This window comes from Manacus vitellinus, unplaced genomic scaffold (assembly GCF_001715985.3).
Source record: "Manacus vitellinus isolate BGI_N305 unplaced genomic scaffold, ASM171598v3 scaffold_10_pilon, whole genome shotgun sequence".
Taxonomy (NCBI): Eukaryota; Metazoa; Chordata; class Aves; order Passeriformes; family Pipridae; genus Manacus; species Manacus vitellinus.
In genome coordinates this window covers 6,181,340-6,196,126 of record NW_021938838.1, presented here as the reverse complement: position 1 = coordinate 6,196,126, position 14,787 = coordinate 6,181,340, and the positions used below count along the sequence as shown (strand labels likewise).

Sequence of the window (14,787 nt, the reverse complement as noted above, 5' to 3'; positions counted from 1 at the left end):
ATACACCTTTCCTCTGCTGATCCTAATTACTGTTCAGACCTCAAAAAGCAGAGCAGAAACCCACTCGTGTCACACATCTGTGCAGAATTCCAGCACACCAGTTTCCCAAAGCAGTTCAGCAGTTATCTCCCAGCCCCGTGTGCTACCTGCCAACACTTCCCCAGGGATGATAAGCCATGTCTGGGTACACAACATCCAAAATCCAGGGGCACTCTGCCAGACTGTGCCTTGAGCAGTGCTCACTGCCCTGGGCCCTGGAGGTGCAAATGGGAATCATTTGTTCCTTCAATAATGGAAAAATCTTATGGCAACAACAGGTACGATCCCCCAGTGACCTCTAATAACACATGAGATGTCCCACACTCACCCACAGCCTCTGGTTTTGAAGGGACCATACAGACACAGGGGAAACAAAGCTTGCTTTGATGGGTACTGAAAATACCTTTTGTCAATGCAATTAAGTTTAATGTCAGGAAGTCATAACTGTGTTTATCTACTCCCCATTAAACACCATCTTTGAAACCACTCCACAAACTGGATTTGGTCTTTTTTCATAGCTGTAAAAAGGCAAAAAGTAATTTCATAGTATCACAGAATGGTTTGGGTTGGAAGAGACTTTAAAGCTCATCCTGTGTCCTGTTCCACCCCCTGCCATGGGCAGGGACACCTTCCACTAGCCCAGGTTGCTCCAAGCCCTGTCCAACCTGGCCTGGAACACCTCCAGGGATGGGGCAGCCACAGCTGCTCTGGGCAACCTGTGCCAGGGCCTCACAACCCTCACAGGGAACAATTCCTTCCCAATATCCCACCTAACCCTGCCCTCTGGCAGTGGGAAGCCATTCCCCCTTGTCTTTGACTGTCTGGTTTGGAGTATGATGCAGAAAACATAAATTAGCCAAATAAGTTCTATTTCTACTTCATATTGTTAAATTTAGCTTTTGCCTACTAAAATGTTTCCACCATTATCAATGCCACTTCAAAATGATCACAGGATTATTTCCTTCCAATTTATCCAAAAGGAAAACCTCAGTTAAATCAATACACAAGTCAGACGGTGATGAATAGAATATTCTAAACTGGATTTATTGTTCCCAGACATTATGTAATACATAAACACATTAAAAGGGGGGCTAAATAACAAGCAGCCCAGTAACAGAAACAAAGCAAGTCTTTGAAATTTTTATTCTATACTTACACATGAAAATGTCCCCAAAAGTTAAGTAGTTGTCAGTCAACATAGCAAGGATTTCAGATATAAAAAACCCCAAGCAACTGGTCAATGAGTTTGTCATAACCAAAGTGTTTGATTTTTTCTGGGTTGTTTTTTTTTTTTTTTTTTTTTTAATTTGTTTTTAGGCTAGAAAATAATAACCATTACCTCATGCAGTGTACAAAGGCTTTAAAATAAATCCATTAATGCAAATGAAAGACTGACTCCTGAGGCTTTAAAAAAAAAATATCAAAAAAACCTCAAGGAGTTTCAGAAAATTAATTTCAACTAGTTTTCTTAGCACTGAAGAAACGACCTGTAACTTTCTTGCACTCTAGAAATGCATTCAGTTACCTCTTTCAATACACATATGTGCTTATAAGAAATCTAAGAGTTCTTAGATTGACTAGAGCTTCAAATGAAATTAAGTGCAAAAATGTTTTCTTAGTGTTGTCCAATTACTGAGGTAAATAGTTGGGGAGGGGGAAAAATAAAAAAAGAGGGTAGCAGGATATCACCTGCATGTACACCAGATGGAAAAGAAGGCAAATCAGAAATACATGGAAAGGGAGATGGGAGAAGGACTGAGGAAGAAATAACAGCAACGATCCACAGCTGAACTTTAAACCAAAGCCCTTGAAATCCACTCAGCAGATCACCAGTGGCTGAAATAAACCGTGTTTATGAGCATGTCTGGTGAGCTGGGCTATGGGGAAGCTGGAATTGTGACAAGAGTACAATAGTCACAATTCCAGCTGACTGCCTGACAATGCTGGGAATGCCAGTGCTGCCCCAAGAGCTGCACCGTGTCCCGGCCGAGCCGCACAGAGACCAAAGATCATCAAACGACGAGTTCCCGACGCCAACAACGGGGTCACAATCACAGAGCAGCAGCTTCTACAGTCAGTAACAGAACATATGGCAAACGAGAGACTGAGTTAGCAAAATGTGGTATAAAAAAGTATAAAAGTTGTTTTTAAAAACTTCCTTAAAACGTCGATATAATACGATGTAGTGGAAATGCCATGAACCACAGAAGGAAAAGCCTAAGCCTTAACATTCAGGGGAGCAGCAGAACCTCTCTGGCCACATCACCCTTTGTATGGTAGAAGGGGGAGTTTTTGGTTTCTTTTGATGTTTCTACCTTAAACATGAGTTTAATCCAAAAAAACCCACATTCAACTGTACATTTTCTGAGGCTTCAGAAGGTGCCCCCCCACCCCCTCCCCCTGTTTAAAAAGAAAAAAAGAATTCAGGTTAGGTAGAAATGACTAAATACAAGGTCCTTTTGGAGTCCACCATCCAAGGGTGGCTACCCAGGAGTAGTCATCTCCCTCGGTCTTGATGTTTTTTTGTTTTTGTCTTTTTCTTTTTGTCCTCTGTTTTGGGTTTCAGCGCGCAGACACACGCGGACACCCCGGCGATCGCTTTGGGCAAGTCCGTTCCTTTGCACCACTTGTTCTTCTCCTTGTCATAAACCTGGACCGTCTTGGAGAAGACAGCCTCCTCCCAGCTGTACCCTCCGAGGATATAGATCTTGCCATCCCAAACTGCCACCCCCGACTCGCTGTTGGCCTGTAACAGGGGAGCCACCCTGGTCCACTGGTTGCACTGGGGGCTGTAGGACTCCACGCTCAGGATGTCGAAGCGCGCCATGGTTTCGATGTTGTCGTCGCTGCCGCCGATGGAGTAGATGTTGTCCTGCAGGGTGCACATGCTGTGCCACCCCCGGGCCGTGATCATGGGCCTCTTCTCCTCCCACACGTCGGTGCGGTAATCGTAGCACAGCAGGTTCTTCCTGTAGGGGCCGATCTGGTAATCGTGGCCTCCCGAAATGTACACGAACTCCTTGTACACGGTCCCGGCGTGGCCGTAGGTGAACCTGGCCCGGGCAAACAGAAACACTCCAGCTTTAGTACATGTGGATTTTATTGATACACAAGCATTCAGCAGGGACTGGTACTAGAGGAGCAAATAAACAGTAAGTACAAGAGAAGAATCCCTGGTCCTGGGAGTTACCCAGTAACTATCCTCACTCTCACACCTGCACCCTGCACCGCTGAGTGCCACGGCACGACAACCACTTTGAAAGCATCCTTTTCATACCAACAGAGCACTGAGGTATGACCATCACTTTTTAAGGCATCCTCTACAGTGTCATACAACAGAACTAACCCATCCTGCTCTAGCAGGCATGGCCTTCATTCTTACTTTCCTGCTCCAGTGCTTGGCTTGAATCAGTGGGAGGGGAAAAAATCCACATCTCAGCAAGGGTTTCTAAGACAGAAAGAGGAAATAATCATGACACCTCTCAGACTTCCCAGTAGCGATTAACCAAGAGAAACCAAGAAGAAAACTACTGTTGCCTTCCCTTTCCACAGCTTCAGGACCATGGATCACATTCCTTTACCCACAGGCATTCACAGCCCGGTTCATTTGCAGTCACAATACATGTAGTGTCCTTTTCATGAGCCATCTGTCTGCTACCACTGCTGCTCTACAGATAGAAACTCCTTTGGTCACCTCAAGACAAGGCAACAGACCACAGTCAATCACAGATCAGAGTCCACGTTTGAAGTAAGAGAACATGAGATGGTAGAACCAACATCACGCTGTTTCTACGAGGCACAGAGAAAATGCCTTTGATCACCTACAATAACGCCACTACAAACCTAATTCTTCAGGCTGTTCTTCACTTCACACTGGGATATTCCTGACCAAGCCCCTCTGAGCTCTCAGAAGTGGATAGCTAAGACGAGGACAGCCTCAGCTTCTTTGAACATATCCTTCCTGCATGCCTTTTTTTTCTCATTTGAGGGAAGTTGGGGTGTCAAAAGGTACAGCTGCAGCACCAGCCACAGCAAATTGGCTCACACAAAGAGCCCAAATGATTTAATACCCATAGGGCTGCAGAGCAGTGTGCTCATCACACCACACTCACGAGCCTCTGCTACCACCCTTTGTAGTCAGGCACTCAAGATAACTCAAACTGTCCAGCAGACAAACCCACGTTAGCATTACTTTTGAACCATGTCTGAACATGCTGGAACTCCATGTGGAGAGAACCTTGAGCTGCTTTTATTTCACAAGGTAATAGTTTCTCTCAGCCACACAAATGGCATCGTAACGGCTTCCACACACTCAAGTGCCAGCACTTTTGTGCCAAGGGAGAAGATGGACTAGAAAAGAAACCCCACGTTTGCCCTGAAAGCACAACACTTCTGAGACAAGCTAAAAGGTGTCATTATTCTAGATGCCTACCGAAACCTCTGAGCCCTCTGTCTGAATCAGAGATTTTAACAGGTTCCTGCTACAAGGAGGAGAAAAATCCCTGACACACTTGGGCTAACAATGCTGAGTGACCAGGACAGTCTGTTCAACTACAAGGGCTGGAGAACCAGCCCTGGAGACCTTGCAGAGGTCACTTCAGAGCTGTTCTGCTTCTTTGCCAGTCAGGGAAAAGAGAGGAAGAAAAAAAAAAGAGAGGGCTAAGGCTCAGTTATGGACTTTATCCAAAAAGGCAACTCAGAATTTCCACAGCTCTCAATCTGCCTCACTCAGCCTGGAAGCACATAACTCACCCTGAGCACGTGCACTCACCCTGAGCAATGCCAGGGCAGGTGCAGTGCACTGAGATCTTGTCTGAGGTCTCTCCCAGACAAGAGCCAGGAGTGGATGTCTCCAGTGGCTCCCACCCTGGTTGTCAGTCTGTGTTTCTCTACATACACAGGAATGGGTCTTAAAAAGTAGACTGCCAGTCTGGGGATGGGATGGACGACTTGAGTGCAGTTCATTTCAAACTGCAGACTTTAAATCCACATCCAACCCACAAACTGCCTAGAGACCATGCAGTGCCCTCCACTGTGGAGGCAGGGACAGGTAACAGGGAGTGTTGAGGAATCAGAAAGAGGAGAGTGTGAGGACTTTGAGTCCAACACAGAGCCTGGGGTTATTGCACTGCTGAGAGCACTCCCATCACGTTCAGCATGTGGGAAAAAATTACTGAGTTAAGAAAGACTTGAGTGGCCTTTGGAGAAGTAGGTTAAATGTTTTCCTACACTGGAATTCTGTATATGTAAGCAAGCAGTAGCCATTGTCTCTCAAGCACAGGCATGCAGCCCAGCACAGGCAGCTGCAGAAAAAGCACTGCTGCTTTTCTTTTGCCTCAGTCCAGGGAACAGCAACAGCTACAAGAGTTGTTTGACAGAAACAATCAGATCTGAAGCACCAAATCGACCATCAATTTGTTATTTCCCAGTACAGGGCAATTACCCACTGAACTGTGCTGGAGATGTTTCATTTTGCTTGGATTCTGAAAGCTCATCCAAAATAGCTCATACCCAGCTTCACTTTCATAGGAACTGCATGACATATAATGCACAGATTAAAAAAAATCAATACGGATCCTTTCTTTAGAGAGGGCTTTTCTAAACAGGCAACAAAACAAGCACGTCAATACAGTGGGTCCAGACATCCTCCAACAGAAAGCACTGAGTGCTTTGGCAGTGCTATCTACAAGAGTGGCCAGAAAAAATCACAGGCATTAAGGAGAAAGAAGATTTGGTTTTAACATCTGCTGGAGCTAGTTGTCAATTTTGAATGACTTACCCAAATACAAGACTGAAAAATTACAATTTCTGACCCATTCAAACACTAGAAAATTTACCATTTATTTTCTTAACCAGAAGAACACTTGGCCTAACTCAGTAAAGCTCTGGGAATCCCCTACTCCAACCAAAGTCCAGGTGAGCTGTGGTTGCTCTGAATCTCGAGGTCCACCTGTTGCAGCCCTGCGAGATTATTCATGACCCAACTGGCAGAGCAGATACCATCACTCACCAACCTGCTCCAACACAGCTCCTCACACAACTGCTTTCAGTTGTTCTGCCAAACTTTAACCCAGGGCCACTCAATTAATTTCACTGCTGTCTGCAGCAGAGCTTTTCATGGTCTGTTCAGGATGAGAACACACTGCACCGACTTCTGCTCTGCCAAACTTGTCAGCCACCGCTGCTCCCTGCCGGGCTAGAAACTATGGCAGAGACTGCTCCCAGAGAGCCTGGGAAAAGGGTGAAAAACACAGGACTCTCTGAAGAAAGGGAAAGGCATCCCACACCCAAGGACCCTAATGAGCATCAAGGCAAAATAAATTCAGTTGTAGCAGACTTGGACCAGGTCCACCCTTTAGACATCTTGGCTGCAGTTTTCCACTTAAGCATCTGCCCCGAGAGGCTGTTTTCTCCTCCAGTAAGGCAGCGTTAGTTCAGTCAAAACAGCTCAGCTCCTTCCAAGAAAGTGGTTAGGGAAAACAACGTGTTGTTTTGACCATGTAGGGTGGGAAGGAGGTGGGGGGAAGAGGAGATAAAAAAGAGCTTGCAGAGCTCTTCCTTGGAGGAGCGTGACCGGGGACAGCAACACGGACACGGGATTTGGCAGTGGTAAGAGGCATGTGTGTTCAAGGACACAAGCACCGCCTTTCCCCTCAAAATCTCCACACACATGGAAATAAAAAAAAATAAACCCATTTTCTGGATGCTCAGAGTAGAAGCTTTAACAAACAACCTCGGAGAGTCCCACCCCAAACAGCTCGAGTCAAACTACACAAGCTCACACCCCAGAATGACCTCAGCGCGTGCCTGTCACTCCAGGGAAGAGTCTTCCAGGCAGTTGCTTGTTTGGAGCAGTCAGGAATACCAAGAGAGGTGCAGCAGTGCCTGCTTCTGGTGGCCACACACCTACAAGGACCAAAACACCAGCAGGTGTTCTCTTCAGAGGGAAGAAGACAGAAAAATGCAGGAAATGAGGCAGCTATGGTGGGACATGTTGCCTCAGTCTATCAGGAAGCAGAGGATTGGAGCTTCTGGTTTCCTTGACATTAAAAGTCTTACTGCTAGGATAGGGCTGGGGAAGATGTTATTTGGGTGAAACAGGAACTTAAACCTGTTTGAGGAACAAAAGCATGAGGTGAGGAGGAAAACAGAAGTCAGATCAAGAGTGCATTGAAGGGAAGACTGGAGTACACGGCAGGAACTGTGGCCAGAATGCTCCTTCCACAAAATCATAGAATGGTTTGGGTTAGAAGAGACCTTAAAATTCATCTTGTTGCATGGGCAGGAACACCTTCCACTAGCCCAGGTTGCTCCAAGCCCCGTTCAACCTGGCCTGGAACACTTCCAGGGATGGGGCAGCCACAGCTTCTCTGGGCAACCTGTGCCAGGGCCTCCCCACCCTCACAGGGAAGAATTCCTTCCCAATATCTAATCTAAACCTACTCCCTGTCAGTTTGAAGCCAGTCCCCCTTGTCCTGTCACTCCAGGCCCTTGTAAACCATCTCTCTCTCCATCTTTCTTGTGGGCCCCTTCAGGTACTGGGAGGCCACAATTAGGTCATCCCAAAGCCTTCTCTTTTGCGGGCTGAACCATCCCAATTCTCTCAGCCTTTCATCATAGGAGGAGTGCTCCATCCCTCTGATCATCTTGGTGGCCTCCTCTGGACTTGGTCTAACAGGTCCACTTGAAGTACCTTGGAAAGGGCTGCCCAGACCCCTTCCAGCAGCCCCACACCAGCCAGAGCCGCTCCTTGCTGAGCTCGAGCAGTGGTCGTGTGTCACAAAGGTTCCTGTTGACCACCTCTGTGCTGATTTTTGCCATTTGCACCCTGCATGAAGTTCTTTTTTGCCTTATTCCTTCTGTGCAGGAAAATAGTGGCTGCAAACAACACACTGCCCAGCAAGAGAGTTCTCCAGAGGGAGAAAAAGGGCTGAAAAGACCAAAATTCCAAAGGTGACAGGAGTCCATTAAGATCTAACTAAAGACATATCAATGTGCAAGAGCAGCTACATGGAAAAGTGGGAAACTATCTAGTTCACTACACACCTGCACAAACACCTGAGCTGACACAAGGACAGAGCAGTAGCATGAGAGGATGCAGAACAATTTATTTTGGATGCAGCAGTAACTTATCCCAGTCACTGTACAACCAGAGTAAGAAGGGTCTCTCCCCTAAGGGGGATTTTTTGCCTCATCCAAGCAGACCAGCCAGACAATCCAATAAAAAATTAACACCCATGTGTCAAAGTTCACTTTAAGTGCTGCAGCTGCAGAATTCCCAAAGCCAACACACAGATAGCAGCAGGAACACACAAACTTTTCAGACAGCTTGCAATCTGGGTGGGTTAAACCAACAGTGCAAACATCCCCAGGATCATTTATGAGTAAAAATATCCATACAGGATACATCTCACAGGTGACCCCAATTAACAGAAGGATTTAGGACCTGAAGATACTCCCCTGCACACTGTGGTGTTGAGCCTCAACTGCTGGATCTGCCTATGTGAGCAGAAATAAAGCAGGAAAAGCACCCTGCCTGTGAAGAGCCCTCGAGCCCAGCTGTTAGCCTGGATCAGCCTCACATTGCAGCACCTGCCCAAAATAGAATTGGGCAACAGGCTTCTGTGCCTTCACTGGCTGCCTCTGGCTCTGCAGCTCTGCAGCTGAGGGAACCAGGGAAAAAAAGCCCTGAACTCTCAACCCCAACTGCAGGAACCTGGTTTGTGATGCCACTAGGAAAGCCAGCACTGCTGCTGAAGTTGCAGGTTTCAGACATCATGCAAACACCACCCATAGAGCCAATATTTCTGTAATTCCCACAAATGTGAAATATCCCTAAATCTGAGTAGCTGTTTGCAAACAAAACACTGTCAGACCGTTCTTATAAAGCCACTGACCCAACATTGATTCAAGACACCAGCAATATCCTGTTTGCTGTCACCAGAAGAGCTGCAGTGCTAAAGCCTCTCAAAAGTAGAACAGCCAAGTTTTAACTCAACTGAGAGAGAGAGAGAGCTCACATTTGCCAGGGTTATGTATTTGCAATACAGGTAAATGTGGTTTGTCTGCAACAGCCCAACACAGAGAAACACTTTACAAGGAAAACCATCACACCAAGGTGACAAAGTAAGGCCAAAGAAATTATAGACACCTTTGATCAAGATATGAACAGTGCTCACACAACCTCCCTTTACCACCCTTCTTCAGACACAGGGAATGTCTCCACACACCCCTGTTACCTGGGCAGTCCTGCTATGTAGGTCCAGGAGTCCTTCTGAGGGCTGTAGGTCTCAACTGAAGACAGTGCCCCGTTTTCATTCCTGCCACCAACAGCCACCAGCATGTCAGTGATGGCTCCCAGGTAGAAATCCACTCGCCGTTGTCTCATGGAGGCAACCTGGCAAAGCAAACAACACACTGACATCTTCCAGCATCTGGGAAGCGAGTGACTTAAGGTATATTCGTGTCTGAGGATAGGGTAGTTGCTTCTTCCCATTTATTTGGAAAGGAGAGCCACTGGTTTTGACCATTATATTCATGAAAGACTTGTTTTTCTGCAGTAGCTTGTTACACATCATCTTTTTTCCAACAAGGGGACAACAGGAAGCATCTGAGACACAGGCTACTCTATAAATGGTTGTGTTACATGGACCTCCTTCCCAAACTCTGCAAGGAACATGTTGGAATCACTCAGAACCACAACTGAGCCACCCAGGATGACTGAGTCCTACAGGAACCACGACTGGTTCCTACAGGAACCCACACAGCTGCAGGGTTTTGCAGTAAGGCTGGAAGTGAAGAGCTTGTTCTAAGGGACATTTAGCTCAGAGACACTTGACAAGTGTCAGAGACATTTTCTTTTTACGTCAGACCCATTTTTTATTCAGTTGTATGTTACCGCTGCTTGAGAAAGATGAACTAAGCAATCACCTGTAAGTCCATTCCAGCATTATTCCCAGAAGGAAGCTGCAGGTGGATGCTGATTCAGGAATTCCACTGATGAGATGCCCAAATTCCAAGTGAAGCTGAGTATCTGCCCCAAACTCTTTTGCTGTTTGTGTAACTTAAGAATTCCCACAAAGGACTCAAGTAGCTGCTTTCTCAACTTAAATAACTTCAGTTTCCACTGGCAAGCACTGCCATGTTGACTATTTTAACGAGCCCTGTCCTTTCACCAAAAAAGGAGAAAACACTCTAAACATTAAGGACTTTGAACAGAGAAATAATACAGCTTAAGTCTCACCTTTATCCACTGGTTACAGCGGGGATCATACCTATAAAGCAGATTTGACGCCGCATCCCCTCCATTGTCCCGCGAGAAGCTGCCCCCGGCTATGAAGATGAAGCCTCCCAAGACCGCAACGCAGTGGTGACTCCGCCGGGCAGGGAGAGGGGTTTCTGCCACCCACTGGCCCTTCCTGGTGTCCAGGAAGCAGGTGTCATCACAGAGCTCCAGGCAGCGCTCCGACACCTCCCCGCCCACGAAGAGCAGCCGCTCCTCGCAGGTGCGCAGGGCCGTGCGCTTGGTCTGCAGCACCGGCTGCGCCGTCACGTTGTTGTGGTAGTTCACGGCCTCCTCGATGAACCCCTCGCAGTTGGCTTCTTTGGGGAGCAGGGAGCACACGGCGGGCTTGACGCGGTGCAGGAGGTCGCTCTTGGGGATCAAAGGGAAATGGATGTTGTCCAGGACCTGGTAAGCCTCGTTCTCCCGCTCCGGGTACTGGGTGAGCCACTGCAGGGCGGCCTGCAGCAAGTCGTGCTCACACTCCTGCTGCACGTTGCTGCTGTCCAGGTACTGGCACAGCTTCTGCAAGGAGATGTTCTGCAGGAAGTCCGGGGTGAAGGACAGCGTGCCGAAGTTCTGCAGGATGAAGGAGTCGATGTAGGAGTCAAGGCGCTTCAGGTTGTAGATGGAGGCCAGCTCCTGCAGGTACAGGTAGTTCTCCTCGCTGACCTCGTTCTCCAGGTACTCGCAGCAGAAGTCCACCACCTTCCAGATCTGCAGCAGGTGAGCCGTCTCCAGCACGTAGTCGATGTTGCCTCCATCCAAAGAGAGCTCGCTGCCGTACAGGAAATCCACCACAGCCTTCAGGCCAATGTAGGAGGCTCCAAAAAGCTCCACCTCCTTCTGGTGGGCCTCCCTCATGCCGATGGTGAACATGGAGTTGAAGTAGTCGCTGCACACGGCCAGGAGGTTCCGGTGGGCAGGGACTCGCTGCTCATCCACCACCAGGACGATGTCACAGAAGAGGCCTCGGTGCCTCTGCTCATTCAGGCTCTGCAGAACTAGATTGGAGTGGTCATCCCACCGGTACACCTGGAAAACACAAACAGCATCACCAGGCAGGTCAGACCTCCATCAGGCTAAATTTCAGTCTGAAATGTATTTTCCCACTAAATGGAGTCATACATGAGACAGAGAAAGCTTTTCTGTGCTGCACATTGACATTTATAAAAAATTCTGACTTTAAACAGCTGGCAGGCAACAGAGTATGAGCTGGAGCTCCTCACCTTCGCTTTGAAAGGCCTGTAGAGACTTTGACTGCTTCCTACTCCACCTTTTTTATAATATTCTCCTCCCTCCCCCACAATGCTGCATTAAACCCCCCTCCCTGATGAGTTATACAGGCATGATTTTCTGAAACTCTTCCACTCATTGTCTCTGAGACATCTTGCTGACATTTCCTTTCTTCCTTGTCCCCCAAATGACTCCTTACAGAGTTCCCTCAGCTAAGCTACTCACTAAACATTTGGAGTGGGAGAGACACATGCAGCAGTACTCTGAATTTTCATTCTGCCCGTGTATTGTTTGGGTTGGTGTGTGCTTGACAGCTACCCCCTCTTAAATCTTTCCAGAACTCTGCATTTCTAAGCTTGCTAAGAAAAAATCCCCCTCTTTCTTTCCATATTATTCCAGGCACACGCACTGCTCTCAGAAGCAATAGCTGTTTATTTATGTGCAAAGCCACACATGTGGATAACTCATTCCCACAAGAATTCTGCTTGCTTCCAGAAGCTGAGGTAGGTTTGTTTTAATGAACATGACTAGATATTTTTCTTTTACAGAAAGGAGAAAATGCCTTCAGAACACATCCATTAAGTGCCCTCTTGGGATCCCTCTGGTCCAGACATTATTCCCACCAGCTCTGGATGTGCCACAGAGCTTTTTGGGCAACCAGCATTTGTCTCTTTCTCTCTTTCTCAGCCTTAAGATGAACTAAAATGGAAACATTTTATCCCTCAAATGTCCTGCAGAACAGGGGCTGGTCACCCCAGCATGTCAAGTGCTGTTACTTTTAGGACCATCCTTTGGAGGAATTAAATGCTTCAGTTACCTTTTGACCTCTCTTCATAAAAGCCAGGTTAAGTTAAATGCAAATACATAACTTTAATTACCAAATCCAAACTAGGCAGAGTTGCAGAGCCTGTAAGAACATGTAGGAGAAATGAAAGGAGGTGGAATGGAAGCACATCCTTGTATCCAACCTAAGTCAGCTCTGAACAGTCCTGGCTGCAGGGTCCTGGGTCTTGCCCAGTCCTACACCCTCAGGCTGCATTCCCAGAGGTGACACCCTGAAAAGGTGTCTCAGTCCACATCCACATTGAACACAGTCCCACAGGTGACCTGAGGTCTCTTCAAGCCTCCCAGGCATTCCACCTTTCCTCCACCAAACTGTTGCTTCTCCTAGAAATCCTAATTATATCTGTGGCTTTCCTGGTTTTCCAAGCAGAAAGCACATGATCACTGCTGTCTGTCTAGGCCATTCACAGGTTGGCTAAATCATGGTGAGACCCTCTCTACACAGCTGGATAGAAAAGACTTGACTCCTAGAGCCAAGGGGTCTTTCTCAGACCTAAATTAACAACCAAATGTGCTGCTCTTAGCGTGGCATCCCAGTGGTTTCTCTGTATTTCCTTATGTTCTTTTCTAAACAATGGAGTCCCAGCTGCCAAAAATCCTGCTGTTGGAGTGACTCTGGACATGCAAGTGTGCAGAGTTAAACCAATCTAAGCAAAGAGGCTTCAATAATTATAAGTTTTCTGGGTCAAAACTCTTCAATTTGCTGTATACTCATCATATCTCTGAACTTAAAAAGGGATCTATGGCATGGACAACAAAGTAGCTTCCACTGAGGAATAAAACTGCCAGGGATCTGTAACAGGAAAAAAATATAGGTTTAAGGACTGTAAAGTTTTTTATTTGTTTTTCTGAGGCTGAGAAAAGCTGGTATTGTACAGGAGTCCAAGCAGAAACCGGAGGATGGAGAAGGTAGGAGGAAGAATAAATATGGCAGAGGATAAACCACACTTCTGTGGCAACTGTGATCAAGGACAGTGGGTGAACAGACAATAAGTAACAACTTGCAGCCCCCTCTCCCGAATCTGACTCATGGGGACGGTTATTGGATTGAACCAAAACCATATTCCCTCTCATCCCTGGGAACTGGCTGATCATTTCCCTCTAATATTCTGTAATACCACCAGCACGCCTAACAAGATTACACCAGAATATAAGATTTGCCAGAGATCCCTATTTACGGAGCTGGACGTTGAGTCAGCAGCATAATCCTGACCGCAAATACTCCCGACAACTTGTGCTCCTGAAATCCTTGCTGCCACGTAGAACTGCTGCTCCTTCAGAAATCAGGCATGGAACCATCACCCCTGGCACTGGATGGACTCGAATACATTAACATATTTGAGCCACTTAGCAAGTCCATTCAGGGAGCAACTTACAGGAGCTGAGAGCTGCACATTCCAAAACCAAGACTAATTTTACACTTAACGTGAACATCTCTCTCAAGCTATTTATATTCTCTAGAACAGCTTTAGCATTATCTAGTAATTCTAAGTTTAACAGATAGTGACAGCTGCTGTCTAAGCAAGAAAATAAAACAATGCTGTCAAGCTAATTAATTTTTAATGTGATGAATTATCATTACATTCAGACTAAACCATTTAAGTGACAGACAGGATCAGCACTCAGGGAAAGATTATATTGGTAGGGATGCATTTAAAAATTAGTCCAATTTATCTTTTATCAATTGTATTAGAGCAGTATTTTAACTTCTTTTGGATTCAAAGATCTAATTTCTCTCAGACTCTTAATGCAGTACTGCTGCTCATCAGTGGTGCAAAAGAAAATGAGATCTGGCTCATTCAACTTTGATAAGACAGACACAGGCACTGAAAAGTTTCTCTTTTCCAGATGTTTTTGGCAGCACAAAGTCCTTGCTCTGCAGCTCCTGTTATCCAGAGCTTGCACTGCAACAGAAAAGCAGCTTGCACTGGTATGAAACACAGTGAACACGGGAATTACAGCTGATATTAACATCTGATAAATCACCCTGATGACCTGCATAAAGAGCTGCCTAAGATGGATTTCCGAGAATTCACAAATAAAAACAATGTATTTGTGCAAACAGATTTGATACAAAGAAAATTGACATCACAAGCCTAAGAAACGACCACCAATTCCATGAGCTCACTGTTTGCAGGATCAAGGCTCCCATCAGGTACAAAATCGAAACTGAACCTAAGGAGCAATCTCAGCTTTGCTTCTCTAACAAGCTTGGATTTTACGAGATGGATCAGTACAAAAATTACAAAAATTCTCCAAATAAACACATCGCATTTAATGACTGAATTTTTGGTACAGAGAAACTACTGTGCTGCAATGATGTGGGTTTCTAAGCTATGAGTCACGATGAGCAGATGCCCATTTGCTGCTGCTGCTTTTTTTTTTTT

The 14,787-nt window shown here is 46.3% G+C and overlaps 1 protein-coding gene across 1 annotated transcript in view; it reads right to left on the bottom strand.

The window, feature by feature from the left end:
* Nucleotides 1-1,058: 1,058 nt before the first annotated feature.
* Nucleotides 1,059-14,787, bottom strand: part of KLHL36 (kelch like family member 36) — a 17,073-nt gene continuing 3,344 nt past the window's right edge. The window contains exons 3-5 of the mRNA XM_029965515.1: nucleotides 10,283-11,356; nucleotides 9,279-9,436; nucleotides 1,059-3,092 (exon numbers count right to left, since the gene is read on the bottom strand). Coding sequence (XP_029821375.1) covers nucleotides 2,537-3,092; nucleotides 9,279-9,436; nucleotides 10,283-11,356 — 1,788 coding nt within the window. The 3' untranslated portion in view covers nucleotides 1,059-2,536. The remainder of the gene's footprint in view (nucleotides 3,093-9,278; nucleotides 9,437-10,282; nucleotides 11,357-14,787) is intronic.